Below are 22,711 nucleotides of genomic sequence, written 5' to 3' on the forward strand. Positions count from 1 at the left end.
TTTTTTCTCTTTTTTCCTGAGAAACGTTGGGTGAATCCCAAGGACCACAAGTGAGAGGAGGATTCCAGGAGGAGGGGGAGAGGGAAGTGCCTGCACCTCTCCACAAGCTGCATCATCCACCTCCAGTGCCAGCAGAATGAAGAGGTTAAATATGAGAGCAGACTCCCTTAGGGAAAGGAGACATGTGTATGGGGCTCGACCAGGCATAAATTAATATTGCCCTTCCCCCTGCTTGGAGATGAGACACTGAGGGGAGCAGCATCTTCCAAACACTAATGGATGGGGCATGTGGTTGGGAGCCAGTGAGGCTGCGCTGAGGTGTCCGAAAGGGCCCAGCTGTGGAGGTCGGGAGCTGATGTAAACTGGTGCTGTGCTCTTTGCAGAGAGCACTGTGGGCAGCAGGGCAGTGGGGGTTCATGGAATCACAGAATATCCTGAGCTGAAGGGACCTGCAAAGATCAAGTCCAACTCCTGGCTGTGCGCAGGACACCCCAATGATCCCACCCTGTGCTTGAGAGCATTGTCCAAACGCTCCTGGAGCTCTGACAGCCAAGGGGCTGTGACCATTCCCTCGGGAGCCTGTTCAGTGCCTGACCACCCTCTGGGGGAAGAACCTTTTCCTGATGTCCAGTCTAAACCTCCTCTCCATCACTCATACTCTACCAGCTTCTGAGCAGTGCCCAGCTTGCCCTGTTTTGCTGTTACAAGGGACAGACTCCTCTTGTCTGTCTCCTGCATTTAATTAGGATGGCTGCAGAGGTGACGTATGAGCTGTTGTCACCTGCTTTTGGGTCAAAGATCTCTACAGATTAGTCAGGATGACGGTAGCAATCACAGTGGGCTTCTGTGTTCAGTCTCCTGTTCTCTGAATTCACCCATCTTACAATAAAGGTGGATAGAGAGTAAAGGCAGTTTCAGTTTCCAGCTCTGTCTCCTGGCTGCCTCCTCCCTGTCTGGAGCCTCCTTGGCAGGGTGTGCTCTGCACGCCCCAGCCCTTACACTGGAGGGACAAGACGGTGATGAGGGATGCTGCTCATGTGCTTGGAATTTTCCTCATTTCCAGCCTTGACTGCTGTTCTGTGCTCTTTGGTGGGATCTTCAGTGAGTCTGGTCATTGGGGAGAGCGAGATAACACATCCACGCTTACGGCATCGGTAAGGGTGCATCCACCACGATGAGTGTGTTCCTCCGTTGGGATCTTCCCCTTTTGGTTATTTCTGGCCAGCAACGTTTTCCTTTTACTCTGGATGCACCGAGTTGTGCAATCACAGTGTGGCCTCATCGGTTGGACCCTTCTCTTAACAACCTCTTGATTTCTTTGCTAATTTGGCTGTGGGCTTTCATCAGTTATAAAACAGAGTGACACAGTATGTGACTATTGCATTCTCCTGCCTTGACTCACCGGCTGTGATTGCAGAGCAGTGATCCCCCTGCTGCTAGCTGGAGCAGCCCTCGGCTGAGCAGCTGACTCGGCTGACTCGGCTTCAGGAATATGGGATGTGAAAACTCGCACTCAGATCTTGACAGGCTGTGCAAATTTTAGTCCAAGTGCCACAATAAATCTGTCCCTGTGAGCTGGGCCTGTTACAGCAGGTGATCCCCCCCATGGATTACACTGATCACAGGTACCTGAGCAAAGCCCTTCTGTGCCTTTATGAACTCAATGGAGAACAGAAAAGGCCCATGGGGCGACAAGGGGGTGTTGGGACTGGGATGTAGCTTGGCAATGTATTCAGCTGCATTGCTGAGCTCAAGAACTTACAGATCTTGCCATTACCTCCATCCTGATAAATGGTGGTGTCACCTGGGCGAAGGCCTGTTCTCACCGGTGTAGAGAAAATCAGAACTATAGAATCTCCTGGACTGTGGAAGAGACCCACAGGGAACATTTGGCTGTCAAAGTCCGATTCCTGGCCCTGCACATGATTCCATGTTTCCAATGCCTTCTACCTCCTCCTGTGTGTCCTGTCCAGCTGCTTCAGAGAAGGTAATATATTCAGAAGCTCATTAAGCAATTAATTCTGCTCCTTGTCCTTGAGTGCAGACATGCTTTTGACTTGAAGATAATTAGAAGATGAACTTGCATAAAAGGCTCCCTGCACATTTTAGGCAGATTACTTAAGAGGGGCTTGTGAGAGGGACTGAGTGTTCCCTGGTGAGACTGCAGCCTTCAGAAATGTTTCGAGCTGGAGAACAGCTGTTTGCCAAGGATGAGTGTGCTGAGCGGAGCTTCTGTGCGGCTCCTCTGCAGGAAGGCACTGACCAGTCTGAATTTCCTTCAGCCCACAGTGGGACCTTGTCTTGCACAAGCACTGGGAGTTTGCTCTGGCTGACCAGTGTTTCTATCGCAGTTCTGTGGAGTTTTGCTAATTGCTTGTTAGTAAATGAGTGTAGCCTTGCTTAGTCCTTTGCAGAAGAAACTGTCACTTCTTCTGTCAGGTGGACTTGAGCTCAATGGGCTGTCTCCATGACTGCTTGCCAGGTACTTCTGTAGCACTTGCAGTTGATTCCAAGTATTTTTACTCCTCTTATTTACTGCTGTGACAGAGGACAGCATCTGCACAGGGGGACCTGGCAGGGCTAGGGAGGGTTCCTGTCTCAGCTGTGGTTACACTACAGAGCATTGGAGGCATCCAGTTTCAGCATCTCAGTGATGAAACCGGTAAGGGGGAAGCCAATAAACCCAAGAAAACCTGTCCTTGGAGTTTCCCTCTTTGTTTTAAAATATGAACATCTGTGTTCAAAGGGAGGGTATATTTTGGCAGCAGCCACTGATTAAGGTGTCATTCATCAGGTGGGCCCACAGATCTCCTACAGATGCCCCCCAGGGTCCTCTACAGAAGAAGTGTTTGTTGGCGGCTGACCCCGGGTCCCCAGGCACTGGGTCCTTCCCAGCCCAGGGAGTGTGTCCTGCTCTGGGAGGGAGTCTTGGATTGATGGCTGAGGGGGCAGCATTTTTTTCAAATCTGTCATAAATTGATGGTAGGTGGAGCAGTAATGAAGATAAATGAGAGGCTCTTCCCAGTCAATTAGCCTGTGCTGATGGATGCTGCACTGGCTTGGGATGCCTTTGGCCTGGCTCAGACCTCCCGCTCACCTGTCAGCATTCCTGGGTACAGCCGGGATGGGAAAATTGTCCCTCCCTGAAACTCAGAGGGTCTTGGAAGGGCCTGGGGGGAGACCAGAAGTCTCCTGGGTAAACACCAGCTCCAGTCCAAGAGCAGGGACGGTGCTGCCAAACCCTCTTGTGCTGTCAGGGAATTGATTTAATTCTGTAAGAAACAGGCAGTGGGAAGGTGGGATTCCATTAAGAGCTCCATTAAAATGTCACCTTTTGGCTTGGCTGTGGCTTTGCAGCAGCTCTGCTGAAGGTCCTTTTTCTGCATGAGCACTCTCGGGGGTCTGGCATGGAGGAAGGTGCTTAATCCAGGCTCTTTTAATTCTTTGAGCAGTTCCCCCATCAGAACCGGTTTCAAAGTGGTTTTCTCTCCCCACTTAAACTATTATTTCCTAGGGCCATTGAGTAAAATTCCTGTTCGGAGATGCTCTTGGTACAGTAGCCAATGGGTGGCTTAGGACCAGAATAATCTTCTTTGCCTTAATCCCATCATGCTCCTTTGACCTTCCTTCAGACTTTGCTCTTGTAGCCTTCTCAGCTCCCTCTTGCCCACACATCTCACTGCTTCCAGGAGAAAACCCCAGCTCCTCTGAGACCTCTGACATCCCCTCTGGCAGCTAATTGCTGTAAAGCAGACCCCAGCAAAAAGTATTTGCAGGTGAATATCCCTGTTGACTTGGCCTTTCTTATTGTTACAAGCTTGGAATTTCCATGAAAACTTCCTTTGTGTGAAACATCCTTACTTGCTCACCAGCACGATGCTGAGCAGTATCAGGAAAATGAACGCCATTTTTCCTGGCTCAGGGAGGAGGCACAGCCTGCCTGAGGCAATGTGCAGCCTAGCTCAGGTGAGGGAACTGCAGGAGCACCCTCAGCCTCACAAATTGCAATGATTAAGGTAATTTTTCTTTTTTATCTGGGTCAGTTTAGTTTCCAGGTTCAACTGTTATACACTGCATTTTTTTATGTGGACTGGCACCTTTCGACCAGACTCTATAAAATATCTGTACACCGAATAAAGCATTCTTGTAATGTCTGCTTGCTCAAATTGGTGGAGAAAAGAGGAAATTTGTAGACATGAGGGGTGGATCCCTGTAACTTATCTACCAGCAGCTCTGCAGCTGCCTGCCCCTCCTCTCATCAACTTCAATTTTAGTTGATTATGTTTCTAGTGTTTGGGGTTTTTTAATCGGAAAGATTTGGAAGCTTATCAAGCATCTCCTGCTCAACCCAGTGCTATAGAACCATGGAATGGTTTGGGTGGTAAAGGACTTTAAACCTCATCTTGTTCCACCCCCTGCCATGGGCAGGGATACCTTCCACTAGACCAGGGTGGTCCAAGTCCTGTCCAACCTGGCCTTGGACACTTTTGGGGATGGGGCATCCACATGTCCTGAAGCGTGATGCTGCTGAGGAAGGATTCCCCTGGGGCTTCAGGTGCTCAACTTTGTAGGAAGGTTTGGGACAGCAGGAGCTGCAGACAGCAGGGAAGAGAAACACTGCAGGCTGGTTCCTGCTCTGGGAAAGTGCCCAACTGAGTGTGTAGGAATTCAAAAAGCAAAGGACATAATTTTCTGATACAGGTTTATAATGAATTTTGACTTAAAATAATAAGCAATATACACAACATACACGTGAGTTGTACAGAGATGCTGTTGTACCGTTGACTTCAGAACCTACCAGTAAGTTCACAGGTTTCATTTGCTCTTTCAAGCCCTTTGTATCCACCAGCATCTAGAGGTGGCCTTGTCTCTGTGCAGTCCTTCAGGGTTCAGGCCCAAGTTAGAGCTCTACTTGTTCCCTGTGCTGGGGACACAGGGACAAGCCTCGTGCAGAGGTGACTCTTGCTCAGTGGGGTTAGTGATGTGCCAGGTCTGCTCAAGGGAAACACGGGTATCATGGAACTGTCTTACAGATTCACAACACCCTTCCTCTGGCCTTGCAGAAAAGGAAAAGCAAGAGTGCTTTTGCAAGAGTAGATTATTCTGAACTAATGTTTTTTGCTGGTGAAGCTTTACTGTCACGTAGATTCTCTGGGGAGGAACGGGATTCCTCAGCCATCACGTCCCGACAGTCGGTCCTCTGAATCCATATTGGTTGCACTGTCCCTTTGCGAAGAGAACCTTTGCAGGTTCACAGTTTAAGCAAGGATCGCAGCCTCCTCCTAGGTCAGGGATTAGTTTTGCTGAGCAAATCTGAAGGGCCCACAGTACCTCCTGGGAACTGTAGTCCTTTCCTTAGTGCTTTGCAGAATTAATTAAATAAAAGCCATGCAGTTGAACTACAGCTCCCAGAACATCGTGGCCCTCAGGGCACAGGGGTTAAAAAAGATTGCAAGGGGGGTGGCAGTGGCTTCTTCCCTCAGTGCTCCCATCTCGTCAGGTCTGGTCCAACCACTCAGCCCGTTTGGGAGCTTTACACGTGTGCACATCCACAGTGTCCTCGCACTCCTTGCAGCGCACAGCGCAGCACCAGTGGAACTTGCACTCGCACTTGGTGATGCGGGTGACGCGCGTGGTGTCGTACCCCGCCCGCAGCACATCACCTCGCAGCCGTCCGTTCCCGCGGGACACCTTGCTGCACACCCGGCCGGCCGTGCCCAGGGAGCCTGGGGAAGGAAGCGACAGCAGGTCAGGGTGTTCTCCATCGTATTCCAACACTTCCCTGCCCACCCACCCGCAGGGGTTACTGGTGAGACTGGGCATCTCCAGCTGCGGTGGGGACCTTGGGTGCGACTGCTTCAGTGGGGAAATCCCATTGTTCCTGTCACAGCATGTGCTGCAGTGGGGTCTCCAAAGGCAGCACTTTGGAGCCTGCACTTGCTGTGCTTTATGGATATGGGATGCTGCGAACCCAGCCAGGGATGCAGCTTCGGTGTCTCTGCCCATGATGGAGGGTTGGAATGAGATAATCTTTCACATCCCTTCCAACCCAAAACATTCTGGGTTTCTATGATACTCTGCATGCTCCCCTTCCCAAGCCCACTGCTAGAGCCTGTGTTTGCTGCTGCCAGAGCATAAGAGTGGTGGGGGACAGGGATGGGCTCTGTGCAGCCCCTCTGTGCCTGGGGGACCCCTGGAGCAGTGTGTGCCCACCGAGCCAGGCTTTGCAGCTGGCAAAGCTCAGAATGCCCTCTCTGCTCGGGCTGAGTATGGCAGGAGCATGTTTTGTCTTCCCCACCGAGCTCCCATGGCTGCTGCGAATTCCTAACCTGGGAATGCTCCAGGCTGAGAAACCACTGATCATCTCTGCAGGAGTCCAGCAGCCCTGACACCCCTTCCCCGCTCTCATCCCAACCTCGGGATGTGTTCAGAGGAGCAGCTGGCAGCCTGTGCACGGAACAGGCTCTTTGTTGCCTGTTCAAGGGAGCTTTGCTCTGCAGGAGATGGGCTCTGATGATACACTCCACTTCTGTCATTACCAGAAGCCTGAGGGGTTTGGGGCTTTGGTGTAAAGCTTGGGGATTTTGGACAGACGCATTCCTGCCTGTGCAGGTGTGGGGTGTTGTGGGGAGTCTGGGTCTGGGTAACCCCGTCTCCAAAGACTGGGGTTGAGTGGGGGAGCTGAGCCCCCAGGCTGGGCTAGCTGGGAGCTGCTGGCTGTTGGGAAGGGAGGAAGAGATGCTTTTGGGTAATGACTGGAGCTCTGGGTTTTACCTGCTGACTTGTCCATCACACAGTAATCAGGTGAGTTCTCAAAATACACCAGATCTGTTTTTGTGGGCTTCCTGAAGTTCTTGTTGGCCACTGTGAAGCCAGTGCCATCCTGATTCATCGTCACCTGGATGGCCCCGTTGTATTTCTTCCTTAGGTAATCCCCTGTTTTTCGAAAATCTGACATTGCCAGCCAACAAGTCCTTAGTGTGCAGGAGCCGCTGACCCCGTGGCATTTGCACTCCAGCTTCAGGAAGCGCTTCACAGCCTGTGGGAAGAGGGATGCATAAGGACCAGTGGTCATCCTGGGCATCAGGTATTGCACTAGTGTCCACTCATTCCTGGTGCAGCTTATCAGCCCTTGGCTGTGTGGGATGGAGCTCCTAATTGGAGATGGGGGCTGTGTACAGAGGTCACTGATGCCAACATCACCAAGGACACAGGAAGCAAAGGGAAGTGGGGTCCTGCCATCCTCGTGGGGCCATTCCCCAGGGCAAAGTGTGCAGAGGAGCACTGTGAAGGCAGGGCAGCATCCAGCCCTCATCCCCAGAAGGAACCGCCCTCCAGAGATGCCCAAGGTCCTGTTTCTGTGGCCAAGCTATCTCAGCTGCCCAGTTCCCTATGGAAGGTCCCAGTGGGATGGGCAAGTGCTGGGCTCTGCTGCAGGGGCTGCACTCACCATCCTCCCGCAGCGGTTGTTGTGCAGGTTCATCAACGCCCGGGCATCCTTCACTTTTTTCTCCTTGGCATCCACAAAGGCTTTGGCAAAGCGGATCCCATAGTTGATGTTGTCGCTGCAGCCGCCCCAGTCGAACTCCCCGCGCTCGTCCTTGGAGCGGCCCCTCTTGAGCGGGTCACAGCTGCAGACCTTGAGGTCCCCCTGGCTGCACGCCCGCGTGATGGCATAGACCACCCCAGCCGAGGAGATGGCGTAGACGAAGGCGGCCTCCCTGCTGCCTGCCACGGGGAGAGAAACAAGGATGGGGAATGAACGTGCCAGGCTGTGCCAAGCACCTGCATCCCGTGAAAGACCAGGGCATGGGGAGCGAGACCATCCTGTATGTGGGTAAGCCAAGCCCAAACACCTCTGCTGACTACAGTGTCCAGACTCAGCTTCCCTGGAGCCTTTCACACTAATTGAAGTGCTCAGGGTACATGTCCACGGGTGCTAAGCCTGCAGGACCAGCCAGCACCCTTCTGTCAGGGCCACTTCCCTCCATCCCAGTGCTGTGCAGAGCATGGAGGCAGCGCCAGCCCCGGCCGGGCTCCGCTCTCCCCACACAGCACAGCTCACTGCCTGCTATTTTATGTCTCTGGTTCAAGTTTGCAGCTGTTTTTATAATGTTGTAAAAGAAGCTGCAAATCAAAACCATGTTAGTCTTCATTTTGAGAGCCTTTGAAAGCAACTTCAAAGGCAGCAGAGGTCTCTTTGGGCCTCGCAGGATGGGGCTGTGGCGAGTAGCTTTCATCATTCCCCATCCTTTGCCAGGAGAGGATGCAAGCAGGAGAAAAGGTGCCGTGATGGGAACAGAGAGGTTGAGCAGGCAGGCTGCAGCATGGCAGGGTGAGTGCTGCATTCGGCATTCCAGTCCCCTTCCCTCCAGTCAGGTTGGGCATCTTCCTTGTGGCTCTGATGCTCGTCCAACCCATGGGCAGCTGCCCCATCCCCCCGCCAGCTAGGAGCAAGCCCCCCACTGCCTGGCTCCCTGCGTGGCGCTCACGTGTCCTCCATACGAGCTGCGAGTGGGAAGACTCTTCCAGCCGCTTTTGATTTGGAGGCCACATGGCTAGATATTCCTGGCACGTCATGGGATGCAGCAGCATCTGTCCTGCAGTGCCGCTGCCTGTGCCAGGGCTTGCACCAGCTCCCAGGGCCTGTTTGCTGCCAGATGACTCCCGGGGCAGCTGGAGCCCATGATGCTGCTCCTGCTCTGGAACTGCCCCATCCCTGTCCCCATGGTACCTTTTTGTTCCTTGGGTACGTTTCTTGGGTGCATCCCTGCTGGTGTTGTGTCCATCCCTCACCTGGAGCGGGAAGGTCCCTCCCGAGCAGGGGCCATGCCCAGCCCTTTGTGCAGGGCTGGCACCTGCCCCATAGCCATGATCCTCCTCCACCTTGGAGCCTGAATCAAGGATTGGAGCTGTGTCTCTGCCTTGCCTCCCTTGCCATGCGAGGGAACAGCCAGTTCCCACGTGAATTGCTGAGTCCTGGCCAACCCCGCTCTCCAAATATTTATATATCCCATTACTGTTTACATATGAGCCTGTTCTCCGGAGGTGTCTCCTTCCCCCTTCTCCCCCAGCACTCCCCCTGCTCCATCTCATCTGGTGCAGCTATTCCAAATGCAGTGCTCTGCTCCCATTACTACTTGATTAATTTACAAGAAAAGGCAAAGCTCTCCTCAGGGAGTAATCCAAGCCACCGGGCACAGCAGCCCAGTGAGAGGAGAGACTCTCCCAGGAAGACAAGGCACATGGTGCTGGGAAGGGGACAGGGCAGAACCTACTTCGCAGCATGACCCGGCCGAAGACAGTGTGGTCCCGGTCCAGGGTGCTGCAGTTCCAGCGGTGGTGCCGGAATTGGTGCTGGCACTCCCGGATCCACTCCTTGGCTCCTTCCCCAACCGACTGCATGATGTCAGGGTACCTCTGGCAGAGCTGTCGCTGCTTGTTCACCAGCCCGGGGATGTTATCACAGATCACCCTTGCACCCAGCGCCCCGATGTACCTGCAAGAGAGAATGGTACCACATTACTGCCCTGCCTGCAGAGGGGAGTCATAGAATCACTGAATATCCTGAGTGGAAAGGGACCCACAAGAATCATCAAGTCCAAGTCCTGGCCCTGCACAGGACACCCCCCAAAATCCCACCCTGTGCTTGAGAGTATTGTCTAAACACTCCTTGAGCTCTGGCTGCATCGGGGCCATGACCACTGCATTGGGGAGCCTGTTCAGTGCCCAACCACCTTTTCCCAATATCCATCTCCAGGCATTGCGTTGCGTCCTGTCCCTGGTCACAGAGAGCAGAGATCAGAGCTGTCCCTCAGGAGGAAGCAGCAGACCCCAATGAGGTCTGACCTCAGTCTCTGTTAATTTCTTCTCCAGCTGAACAAACCAAGCGACTCCAGGTCCTCACCTTGGTTGGTGCGTCTTACACTGAAGTCCAGCTTTCCCTTTCCTTTCTAGCTGTGTCAGAGCTGCTCCAGGCTCTGCCCAGGGTGTCTCTATGCAATGTGCCCCCTTGGCATGGGAGAACTGTGGGCACATGTCAAGATCTGCCTGGGGCTGTGGTTCAGACAGGCAGGACACAGGGACAGGACACAGGGACAGGGCACTGCTGAGCCATCACAGCCTTTTTGTTTAATAAAATAATCCTGAGATGCACCAGCCAGGAGCAAGCAGAGCTTTTCTCAGTGCATGCATCACTGCAGGAAGGAGCAGGGAATCTGTGGAGCCCGTCTCCCCCAGGAGACAGCCAGCTCTGGGTGCTGTGAGTCATGGGATGTGTCCCATAAGCCTGAGCTGTGTCAACTCCTCGGGCAGCAGCAGAGAAACTTGCTGATGTGCAAAACCTCCCTCTCACCCTCTTCCCAACATCCCAGCCCTGCGCTGCCACCCAGCCCTGCTGAGCACAGCAGGATGGAGCCCAGCTGAGCCCCGTGTGGCTGGCGCAGGCTCTGTCCTGTCTCCTGCCTGCATTCTTCAGGAATGTCCATAGCATAGACACCTGTGCCATGCACAGGTGAAGGAGGAAGAGGAGCAGGCTTCACCTCTTGTTGCTGCACTCCTTACTCACACTGTTATCCCCAGCTGTTGATTCCTCTCTGTGCATCTCCTGAACATTTACTCTCATGCCCTGAAGCTGCACAACTGATAGAACTGTGCTGTGGCTCCTATCCCGCCTGTATCCCAGTCCCCTCCCTGCAGCAGTGGGGAGAGAGCAGGAACTCCGAGCAGAAAGACAACGCACAAACAGCAGCGTGCCAGAGCCTGGCTGAGCCCCATGGGCAGCTTTCCACAGCCACCGGGGAGGGATCTGAGCTCTGCGCCACACTCTCACACCATCCTGGACAATGGGAGCAACATGGAATTTTCCATCCCTGTCAGCTCCTGCCTGCACCACCCGCTCGCCCCTCTTGCTGCTTGTGCTGGAGGATGATTTTTGCCGCAGAGCATGGAGCTGGGATTCTGGCTGGAGGGGATAAGGTTTGGGTGATATTCAGAATTTTTCTAGCCCCCAGACTGGAAGCAAAAACCTTCCTTCAATAATAAAAAGCAATAAGCTTGGACAATATTTCATTGTCTCTCTCTGGACATGTTCTCTCAGTTCTATCAACCCCAGAGAGAGCTCCCAGGCTCAGGAAAGCCCTGCAAGCACAGAAAGCAATGGGATCTCTTCCCTCTTTTAAAATATTTTGTTTAAATGCTGGCAGAGGCACAAGGTCATCTCGGGTTGGAGCTGAGGATAATAAATCCAGCTCCCCATGGCTTTGCAAGCCCAGACTCCAAGGGGCAGTGAGCATTATTGTCACAGGCATGCTCGCCAGCCTTTCATCCTGAAGCAGAGGAACAGGGAAGCAGCAGAAGCTGTTTGGGAAAGAAAAGCCAACAGGAGCTCCTCGAGCACTGCTGACTGCGGGTGTTTCACTGCCTTATTCATGCCACGCTGTGAGAGCAGCCTGTTCCTTCCCATGGCGGGCAGGGCAGGACAGAGGAGCATCCGACAGCTGGATGATGGCATGGTGGCATTGAGTGGGACTGCAGAATTCCTATGGGGAAGCATGGCCAGGTCTCTAGCCCTAAATTCATTCTGCCCAGCAAGGATGGGGATGGCTGGCTCTTGCCTGTGCTGGCAAGAGCAGTGCTCAGATGCTGGGAGGCAGCGGGTTGCAGGATGGAGGTTCAGAAGGAGCCAAAGCTCCTCTTCGCTGGAGAAAAGGGATGCTGGGGAAGCTGGAAAAGGTAAAATGTTCTGTGATGGGCCACCTCACCATGGACCTTGTGGGGACCCCATCCCCTGCCCTGTGCCAGGGCTACTGAGCTGGTGCACTGGTGTCCAGTCACAGCAGTGGGCTGTGAGTGGGCTGGGACAAAGCAGTGGGCAGAGGAGCTGCCTCCCAGACTGGAGAGTGATGGATAAAGCACAACACCATCCCCTGGGAGACCGAGATCAAGGGAAACCCTCCAGACAAGATAAACACTACGCACTCCCTTTTTCACACTGGAAGCTAATTACTTCTCCTTAGTTCTCCTGCCAAATACCCAGATCAGAGCAAACATTATCAGCAGGAGAAAGTGGAAGGAGAGCAGAGCAAAGGGCACCAACTGCTGCGGGAGCACCTCACCATGTGCACCCCAGAACCACCAGGGTCAGAGGCTGCATCTCCCTTTGCCTGTGGCCTGTGGCAGTGGATTTACAACAGCACCTATGGGATTCCATCAGAGTTTATTTACTGAAATCTAGCACACAATTAAAGGGAAAATTCCTCCCATGGCCTGGAAAGACTGTGATTATCTCGGCAAAGACGAAAGCTTCCACTTGGTGAGAAATGCTCCAGTTGGGTTCAGTTACTCTGAACTGGAGCAAGACGAGGAACATCAGAAAATTCTGCCAAGCAGAGTTTTGGGAGGGGAAAAAACCCAAACATTTGTTTTGGATAGATGAAAGCATCCCTTCCAATTTTATTTCTCAAAATCTGTGACATTTTAAAAACACTGCAATGGGAAAGACAATGGATATTCTGAGAAGTCCCCAGCTGCCTTATCAGAACTTTGTTTTCAAACAAATGAAGTTGTGCTGGAAGTGGCACATTTCTGCAGCGCTGTACTCTGGGGGAATCTGCATTTTTCCAGCTGAAAAAAAACCCCACAAAACCCAAGCCCTGAGTTCAGAAAACTCTGTGAGAGAGAACTCCTGATGCTGGAGGCTGCTCAGGCCTGGACTTCAGGGTTGGGAGGAGAGAGGCAGAAGCAGGAGCTGGGCAGCCTGCAGTGAGGAGGAGCTGGAAGGGAGGGAAGACGGGAGTGGATAATTAAGTGCATGCCCATGGGGATAACAATCCCCCACCCTGTCCAAGGGGATTCCACGTGCTGCTGCCTCCTGAGGGTGCATAAAGCCCTGGCATCGCCCTTTGCCAAGTGAAGAGCTGTCTGCCCAGCTCGGGTGAGGGGCTGGCACAATCCCTCTGCCCACCTTGGGCTGCACGATGCTGCAGCGTGCCCTCTTGCCGATCAGTGTGCAGTTCCGAGCTGGGTGCATTTCCCGTTTTCTCCCGGAGTCCCGCTGCCCGGAGCCGGCAGTGAGGGGCCGTGCTGTGGGACACTGTGTGCCGGACCTCCCGCCCTCCCTTCCTTGCTTCTCGCGAGGCAGCAAAACAGCAGATGATGCAGACTTCATGTTCCAAGGGCAGGTACCTTTGGAGCCCTCTTCTCTCCTTGCCAGCCTTCCTCCCTCGTGCAAGCTGCGGGGATGCGTCCAGAGGCACGGCTGCAGCAAGCTCGTCCCAGCATCCCGCGAGTGCCGATGCACGAGGGAACAGGAGACAACCGTCACGCTCTGGCTTCCAGTTGTTGTTCTTGTGGAGAGTCTGCTGACTTTGGCTCTTGTAAACAAGGAGAAACCTAAATTGCTTCTAAGATAAACATGCAAATCAGAGGCAGACGCATCTATTTACTTGGTAGCGTGCAGGCTGTGCTAACCCCCTTCCACGGCTTGGCTGTGCTGGATGTGTCCTGCTCCTGTGCTTCCCAACAGAGCCTGCCCGGCTTCGCCAAGGATTTGCAGGCTCCTGTGGCTCCTCGTGTCTCTGCCCCCTGCTCAGGTGACAGTCTGAACACCTCAGAGTTTCCACGGCTGCTCTCCTCCTTGCATGTGCTCACTGGGAAATATCAGGTGGGAAATGTCTCTTGGAAAATGAGGTTTTGAAGAAAGAAATTAATTTCAAGGGAATTTGTAAAGTTACATGGAATCAGAAACTGTTCTGTTGCTCTTCCATAATACCAAGGTGTTCCTGTGAAATAACTGAGTGCCCTAATTCAGTTTTCAATGAAATTTATACTAGACATTGCTTTAGCTAAGACTTCATTTTTCACCATGTCATAAGGCATTGGAAAACCTATTTGAACATGACTAGATTCTAAAAGGGAAATTTTTGGAATTGCCATTCTCAGGCAAATCAAAATTTTAATGCTCTGAATTAAAACAGCTGCTTGAAACCTCCTAAGTTCCTACTGTGGGCAAACTGGGGTTGCACGAGCACCATTAAAGGCACAGTTTTAAATTAGATTAATAGAAGCTAAGCTTAACTAAAATCACTGTCACAGCTTTATGTGGGAGAAGGATGTCTGTGCAAGCAGCTCTGTGATGCAGTGGGCCAGGATCCTGGTGTGAGGAAGCTCAGGGAGCCCACGCTGGTCCCTGACACACAGAGATGGCTTTGAGGTGAAGGGATGCTCCTTCCACTCAAAGGGTCTTAGCGATGGCATCAGGCTTGGCTCTGACATCCCAGGTAATGGGTTTTCAGCTGGAGAATTCGCCTTTCCTGGCACAGCGACTCCCTACCATCTGCAGGGTGTGTTCAGGGCAGGTAAGGCAACCTGGAATCCCTGGACCCCCAGCCATGTCGGCTGCTCCTGGGGGTTCTGGACAGTCTCTGCTCCTGAGGTCTGAAAAGAGCTCTGAGGCTGAGACCAGAACATGGTCTGCCTTCTTGGTGGCATCAGAGGCTGTGGGAGTCCATCCCCTGGTGATTCAGCTCCCTGTTGCTCTCTAAGAGTTTTGACAGTCCTGACAATCAACTTGGGAGCCGAACTACCCTGGCTTTGGGTCTCTTCCCGTCCCACTGAGTCCTCATGAAATCTGTATTTTGGTGGGAGGCTGGAAAGCCCTAGGCAGCTGTTGGAGACACCTCATGCAGATAGGATCAAATCCAACATCCCTGCCTCTTTGCCTGCTAAAGAGCAAATTCCATCATGCCTGGCAGCATTTCACCTCCTCAAGTTCTTTGCATACTTCCCAAGGATGCTGCACCTTCCTTCCTCTGCTCTCCCTGCTGTGGGAGACAATTTATAGCCAACTGCCAAGCACTTTGGGTTGCAAGGTGCTATAGACATCTGAGATATTATTTTAGTATTACAAACCCTGAGTATTTTATTAAGCCCCACTGGGAACAGGGCCATCCTGGCCTGCTGGAATTCTTAATGCCTTGGAATAATTAATAGTCCTAATTTCCTCACTTAGACCCACTACTCTGCGTGTTGAGAGTGTTAGTCTCACTCCAATAATTTTTAATATCATAATGCTGAGCCACTACCCGTGCCACTCAAGGGACATGTTTTTCATTTTCTGCACTGTTATCTTTCTCTTTCTTGTGCATTCCTCTTTTAACAGTTGTCTGCCTTCAGATCCTGGCCTCTGTCCGCTCTCTGTGGTTTTCCTGCACCCCAGTGCAGTCATTGGGATGTAGTTTCTGTGAGGAGGACTGAAACACTGTGGTCCTGGGGAGATGGAGCAGATGGGTACTGTACTCTGTTGTCCCCTGGGCAGATGTGGGAGGCTTTGCTGTTGGCATCTTGCATAACAGTGACCTGAAAATTGGGGTCTGAAAACTTTGGTCAGTGCTGGGTGAAAGCTGTTCCTCAGGGACATTGTTGGTGGTGCATGAATACAAAATAATTGCTCATTAAAAATATCCTTTACCCTTAAGAATCAATTTTTTTCTCCCCAAATCTTAAAGTCCTTTGCTAAGAGGTGGGGAGGTAAGACAATTTCTGTTAGTAAAGCTAGATGTACAATTCTCTTTTCCATCCTGTGTGTCGGGTGTGAGCTGCTCCGGGAAGAAGTTGTGTGTTTCCATGGGATCTGGCCCAGCACAGGTCTCCTCATGGCACTGCTGAAATCACTTTTGGTAATAGTAAAAGCTAATGAGTTTGGAAGAGCAGAAGGATTTTTTCCTTCTGCCTTTCTTTCTAAGAAAGATTTCCTATAGGTGAAAGTGACCCTAATGAAAAATGGACTAAGCAGCACAGTTAGGATTATTATAAGGGCGCAGAGTGACTGAGAGAACCCATCTGTTCCATCCACCCTAACCAAGAACACCAGGGCTGCTGCAAAGGCCACGGGGTTCATTCTCCATCAGTCTGACTTGACTTTAAAACTTATTTTTCACAGCACGGCCGCCTGGACAGCCGGAGCTGCAGAGCGCCTCAGGATAAAGACTTCCTGGTCACTGACCTCCTGCTTTTATTGCCATGCAAAGTGCTCTGCAACAACAAACTGACAGCCGGGGCGAACACCCCAGGATCTCAGTGTCCCAAGTGCTCACGTCCTCTCCCCTTTGAGGTGGCAAGTTCTGCTCCCAGTACTTTGTCCCCTGTCCCTGCCCGTGGCAGAGGGGTTGGAACGAGATGCTTTAATGTCCCTTCCAATCTATTCTGTGATTCTGTATCTTGCCTCCGAGAGTGCCAAGACTGAATGGGTGATGAGCTGCTCTGCAGCCGAGGTGCTGGTGGTGGAGGGAATGGTTCAAGGCACAGGATGGGATCACAGCCATGGACACACAGGCGTCGCAGCCCCCACACAGCCTGCCAGACCCTCTACTAGCAAAGCCCTCCGGGGGCTGCTGTGGGTCTGCCCTGCTGAGACTGGCACGGAGGGGAGGAGCGGCACCCTTGCGCCCCAGAGGGTTACACAGTGGGCTGTGGAGCTCCTCCATGCAGCTGTCTTTCCCTTGGCTTAATTTCAAACATTCCTATTTATGCTATTTCCCCTCCCACACACCTTAGCATGATGCCTGCTTAAATGAGCTTCTCTCTCCTATATCCTGTATCCACATATGTGTGGCTCCATTTTTCCATCACTCCTTGTGCCCATTCACTGTACCTGGACCATTAACAGCACTGGTGTCACAATGGAAATACATCACAAATCCTGGAGAACGCTAGCGGGAGCACAGCTCCTGCCAACAACCCATCATGGTGAGAATATCCCCTTCTCCATCTGCAGTGGGGGTGTCCTTGCCAAACCCTTGGCCAGAGCCTGACACCATGTCCAGGGGTTGCTCTGACACAGAGGGAGCGATGAGCACTCCTGCTTCATGATTTGCCCTTGGTATGTTTTCCATGCCCATGAACACACTCCTCCTTCCCTGGCCAAGGAAGGGAGCTGGACCATGATGGCTGCCTGACTCTGGACTGGTCATCCCTCAAAATCCTCATACGGACATCACACCCCAGGATGCAGCAGCTCTCTTGGAGCCCCTGTATCCTGCCAGCACTATGGGTAGCCCCATGTGGTTGCCAGGCTCCCACATGCTCTCCAACCCACACCCAAACTTGCGATCCTCTTTCTTTCACAGATTTGTTTTATCTCTTTGGGAGCCTGATGCCTCCCATCTGTTCCAATGCCAGATGAAATTAAATATTTGTAGTTTCCAAGGGCTGTGGTCAGCAATAAACAAGTTAGCTAACAAGGATTTGGTGTGCTGGGGAGATGGGGGGGGGTCCGTGTGGGTTGCAGGAGAGTGGGTGTGTGTGAGGGTGGGATGCAGGGGGGTATGCAGGGCTTTGTGTACATTTTTCTTTAACCAAACCTTTAATTTCAGAATGGCTTTCCACACCAGAACAGCTCGCTAGCCTCTCAATAGCGAGTAAACTCTACTTAGTTATTTACACCAAGTTTGTTTATTGCACAGTTTATGTTTATAAGCAACATTTGTCTAATCTCCAAAATCTTTCCAAAGGAATTTTGGAGGCCGCTTTTGGGGCCTGACGGCCTCTCACGGCGCAGGGCACAGCCCTGCCAGCCGCCATCCCCCAGACGATGCTGCTCTCCATACTCGAGTGCACGCAAGTGTAAACGGGATTTAGGGATTTTCCCGTTGCATTCCTTCTTAATTTCTGTCTGTGTTTCAGCTGGTATTTTGTTGCTAAGTAACACTTTAGAGTTTGGAAGCATTTATGCAAGGGTGCTGCTCCCCACAGCCACAGCCATCCCGCCGTCACTGTTAGTCACGGTGGCCTCGGAGCCCGGCCACAACCACACAGGCCAAAACCCCACTGTCCCCAACCTGTCCCCTCTGCCCGTGCTCTGAGCACGTGCACATGCACACACACACACCCACAACCACTCTTTTGGACGCCAAAGTTCACCCATTCCTGGCGTTTCTGTGAGGCAGCTGAGCCATGCCTGACGTCACTGAAAATTAATAATTTGCAGTTGTTTAGAAGAAACATTTGGTTGATATTTCCTTTCCATGTACTGTGATCAGAGGGGACCCAGTTTTTCCTATTAAACTACTTAAAAAGTTGACTCTGAAAATGAGAAGTATTTCCTCTAGTTCCACAAGTTTATTGTGTGTGAATCCCTAGAAGAATTTGGCAATAATAATTAAAATAAGGAATGATGATGCACCACTAAATGTATTTACTGTAACATCAGTGGTGCTAAAGATGTACTTGGAAACCTATGCAAATCACTGAATAACTTTTTCCCAAACCACAGCTGGTTGAAACCATTTTCAGTAAAACACAATTTCAACTAAACACGCTATTGTGCTGGACTGACACGTCCAGCACAACAGTGCTCAGTTCAATTTAGGCTTTTCTTAGGAATGTTCAGCTTTCCAGAAGAGAAAGTTCAACTGAAAGTGTGAACCTTAAGAGTTTAATATATTCAATTTCTAATTGGTTTTGGTTTAAAAGTCACGTATTTAAGGTCCTTGGAACCAATACTACTTGGCAAAAATGTCCGAAGGCATTGTGCCTGGCTGCACCGTGGCCGTGGGGCTGCGCGGGGGGACCTGCCCAGCCCCAGACAAGCGCAGCTCCCCAGGGCTGCCCTGCTCTCCTCTCCCCTCGAGCTGCCAGCCGGGGATCGGTCTGCAAGCTGAGAACACAAACTGCTGTGGGAGCTAAATCGAGCTTCCTCCAAACAAGCCATAGCTACCGAGGCTTAAAACGTGGCTGTTTTTCCTCCCGCTTGCTGGGAAGCGACACGCACTTGGAATGAGGGCAGACCGCGGCGCAGCCGTTGTGGGGAGAAGTGGGGTATGACAGTAAGGGAAATAGGTGATTTTAACACTCTTCCTAAGGAAGGAATTTTCACCCTTCAGCATCCACGTGTGTTACCGGAACTGCCCATCTCTGGGCAGATGATGCTGGGACTACTACATTCCTCTTTTTTTCCCAGCCATGTCATCCCCCTGCACTCACTCCTCAGCTCTAACAAACCTCTCTTTCTCCAGCCTCCGCGATAATGGAAATAATCCAACTTCTCCACTGTCCCCTCCTTCCTTCCTCGGCTTTTTGCATTTTAGCAACCTCACCTTGCCCACAGAAGCCATCCTGCCTTCACCTGCCCTGCTGGGTTGGGGCAGAGCCGGCTAGGGAAGCCAGGTCAGTGCTTGTATCAACCTGAGACTCCTCAACAGTGACTCATTTTCTCTCCCAGTGATTCCAGTTCCCCATGGCTGACCAGGCTGCAGGAAACCTCTGGGCATGGCTGTGAAAGCCTTGCTCTTTCTACTTTCCATTTGCCACCCCCCCACCCCCCCGGGCATTTTCTGGCCTCTTGAAGAAGTTGCTTTTGTGCTTGGTTGCCACCAGCTGCCCGAGCAGCATGTCCCCCGGGCTCCCCGCTCCCTCCCAGCCCCACGGCTTTCCCATCCGCCTTTCTCACCCTGGAATCGCTCTTCTAGGGATGCCAGCCCGGCCAGGGCTGCCACACGGGGAATACTTGTGCTATCTGCCTGACTATTAAGTGCTCCCTGGCCCTTACAGAGTGCTCCACGGTAGCTGAGAATTTCCAGAAACTACCGTTTTCTTTCAGTGGCAGATGGGTTGAATTTGATCAAGTTATGCCGAATCCACCGTGATCTGCTAATGATGATGAGACTGGCATGGAAAACACTGTTTTCCACAAGATTAGAGCGGACTTTTATAGGGTGGGTGACACTGAGAACTTTCCTGCAGCCAACTATTTTTTTTCTCCAGTGTTGCTGAACTACTGAAGCAGCACAGGGTCGATTGGAAAACTTTGAAATCCTTGCTTTCCTAATTACTGTCATTCTGCAGAGATGAATTTTCATTGTTACACAAACCGCGGCAGGAGGAGACTAATTTCCAGAAGGCTTTTGGTATGGCGTCATTTCTATCTGTTACAAAGCCTCATCTTATCTAAAGGAGGGGGGACATCAACTTCTTCGCTTCCCAGGAGCAAAGTAACATAACTGTGCAGGCAACTGTGCAGCCCGTTGGGATGGGAGCTCCGGCGGGATCAGGGGAGCTGCTGTCGCTTCCCCTGTCTAAACCGTACCGATGGGCTCAGCCTGATCCTTGCCGTGCCCGGGGAGGGATGACTTCCAGAGGTGTCATAGCGCACGGGGGGCTCCCCGACAGAACCGGAGGTCCCCGCGGCAAGTCCCAACCCCAAGGAAGGAGCCGGCGTCATTTTCGGGGCGCGGGGTGCCCGTGACCACTGCGGTGACGGCGCCTCGGGGAAAGACTCGGTACCGGCCCCGGGGCGGCTCCGTCTCCGCCGCTCCACTCCGGCCGCCGCCTGCGCTCCGCTCTGGGAGCCCGGGGCGCCACCGGAGCCGCGCAGGTAGAGCCGCGGGGAGCCCGCACAGCCCCGGCCGGTCCCCGCCGGCTCCCACGGCCGCACGTCGGGCACGGGGCGCCGGCTCCGACACTGCGGGGCTCGCTGCGCTCCCGCCAGCGCTGCCCCGACTCCTAGTCCGTCTTCTCCGTCCCCATCCCCATTCACGTCCTCACCCTGTCCCCGTTCCCGCGCCTGTTCCCGTTCTCATCCCTATCTCCATCCCCGTCTCCATCTCCATCCCCGTCCCTCGACCGCGCCCCACGCAGCTCCCGCCGGCGGTGGCCCGGGGACCGTCGGGGCGGCGGGGCCGTCGCGGGAACTCACCACCACGAGGAGTCGGCGCGGGGCGTCAGGGCAAGCAGGAGGAGGACGAGGGGAAGGCAAAGCCGGGGGGCCGCGCCCGCCGTCCGAGGGAAGGCTCCGCACTCCGCACGCCCGGGGGCCACGGCAATCCCTGGAGACGCTTCCAGGCGGTTTGGGCTGAGCATATCTCTCCGGGGCGGGGTCCAGACGGAGAAATGACCGGGGAAGGGGGTCCTGCCCGCGCTCCCCTCGGGGCACTGCCCGTCACGGCCCCGCGGCGCGTCCGCCGGCTCCGCGCTGCTGAGCGAGCCCTGGCTGGGCCCCCGCGCCCAGGCTCATGCTGCTGCGAGGGGCGGCGGGGCCGGGCCGGGCCGGGCCGGGCCGGGCCGGGCCGGGGGCGGCGAGGGGGCCCTCCCCGCGGGGCTGCGGGGCGCTCAGCGGGGTCGGCACCCCCCGAGCGGCGCGGGGCGGGCGGCGAGGCCGGGCCGGGCCATGGAGGTCCTTGCGCGGAGGGCGAGGGCGCTCTGGGGATGGGAGCGCGGGGGCCGCGGCCAAATATTGCCGGCGCCCGCCGTGCTGCGGGCTCTCATTGGGCAGAGTCAGAGACGCGGAGCCGCCGCTCCGGCCGGACCGACCCCCTCCTCCCTGGGGGCACGTCGGACAGCCCCCTCCGGGCTCCTGCCCCCGCCGCCGCCCCGCACCGGGGCCGCTCCCACCGCCGCGCCCGCACCCGTGGGGATGCGGCGCGGAGCCGCCGGTCGCGACCGCCCCGTCGGGCCCCGCCCGGGGAAGGGGCTCAGCGGTGCGACGGGATGCGGGATGCGGGATGCGGGATGCGGGATGCGGGGCCGGCTCCGCCCGAGCTCGCCCCCGCCAGGTGTCACTGCTGGGTGGGAAACCGCAGGGTGAGCCGCGCTCCGAGGGGCCCCGCCGGGCTCCGCGCCCCGCCAGCGGCTGTGTCCTCCCGTCGCAGCGCCCGCGGCCCCGGTGTGGGCAGGAGCGGGCAGCGCACGGGGATCGGCTCGCCGGGAGCTGGCGGCTCCGGTGCGGGGCGGCCGAGAAGGTCCCAGCCATGGATCGGAGGCGGTGAAGACCCCACAGGTGCCCGGGGTCCTGCAGGCAGCGGTCTGGGGGACAGGGACACAGTGGGCATACACTCCCTGGCATGGTGATGGCCACAGCAAGAGCCACCTCTGGTATCAGTGTCCAAGCCCAGGCGCAGCCCTTTGCACTAATTTGGCAAGGGCTTTCCCTCCTCTACGTGTCTCTGTCACCTGTGGTTGTGGGACAGGGACAGCTAGTGGATGAGCTGCCCTGGGCTCTCACCTTGCCTTCCTTCATCACTCTAAAACTGTTGACTGACAGCTGGTGAAGACCAACCTTAACTGGCAATTCCCTCTTCCCCATGTGGTCCCTGCCTGGCTGGTCCTTCCACACCATGGAGGTGAGCAGGCATTTTGGTAACCTCTCATTTTCAGCACTTTCATTATATACTTAATTAATTACTGGGATTGTAAACCCCGTTATCCACCAAAGTCCCTTCCACATTGCCGGAGCCCTCAGCCACCCCCTCCCCTCCACCCAGCTCAGCTCATTCTGCTCTTTCTTTCCTATTCCTGTTGTTCAGATCAGAGAGCGACTTCCCCAGCCTGGGAGAAATGAGGACTAGAAGCTCACACATGGTTATAATCCAATTACACTTTTGGAAAACTGCAGTGACAGAAAGCTGGTGCTGGTGGGGTGCTGTCCTTTTGTCAGAGAGCCCATACAGACTATTGCATTACAGCTTATCCCCAAAGTGGTGGCACTGAAAAGGTTGATATTTATAGACTGTGAAAAGTTGTGAATTTGTTTAGAAGACCCATCATAGTGGGCAGCATGCATGGAGGCTCTGCTGTGGCCGTTTTGTGGGCTTTTCTCTGTTACTGGCTTGTTTTTACATAAAGGCAGGAGCCTGAGTACTCTGTATCCTGCTCTCATGGGGAGTGAAAGGGAGGAGGTGACAAGCACGATGCTCATGTGAATGTGCAGGTCTTGGCT

General features: G+C 53.9%; 1 protein-coding gene across 1 annotated transcript; it reads right to left on the bottom strand.

The window, feature by feature from the left end:
• Nucleotides 1-4,685: 4,685 nt before the first annotated feature.
• WNT2B (Wnt family member 2B) lies at nt 4,686-21,032 on the bottom strand. The gene is given in 7 exon segments (XM_039565429.1): nt 4,686-5,648; nt 5,651-5,684; nt 5,686-5,726; nt 6,775-7,039; nt 7,451-7,728; nt 9,279-9,499; nt 20,693-21,032. Coding segments are annotated over 7 exon segments (1,155 nt in total). The 5' UTR covers nt 20,857-21,032; the 3' UTR covers nt 4,686-5,496.
• Between the last annotated feature and the right edge of the window lie 1,679 nt (nt 21,033-22,711).

This window comes from Corvus cornix, chromosome 26 (assembly GCF_000738735.6).
Source record: "Corvus cornix cornix isolate S_Up_H32 chromosome 26, ASM73873v5, whole genome shotgun sequence".
NCBI lineage: Eukaryota > Metazoa > Chordata > Aves > Passeriformes > Corvidae > Corvus > Corvus cornix.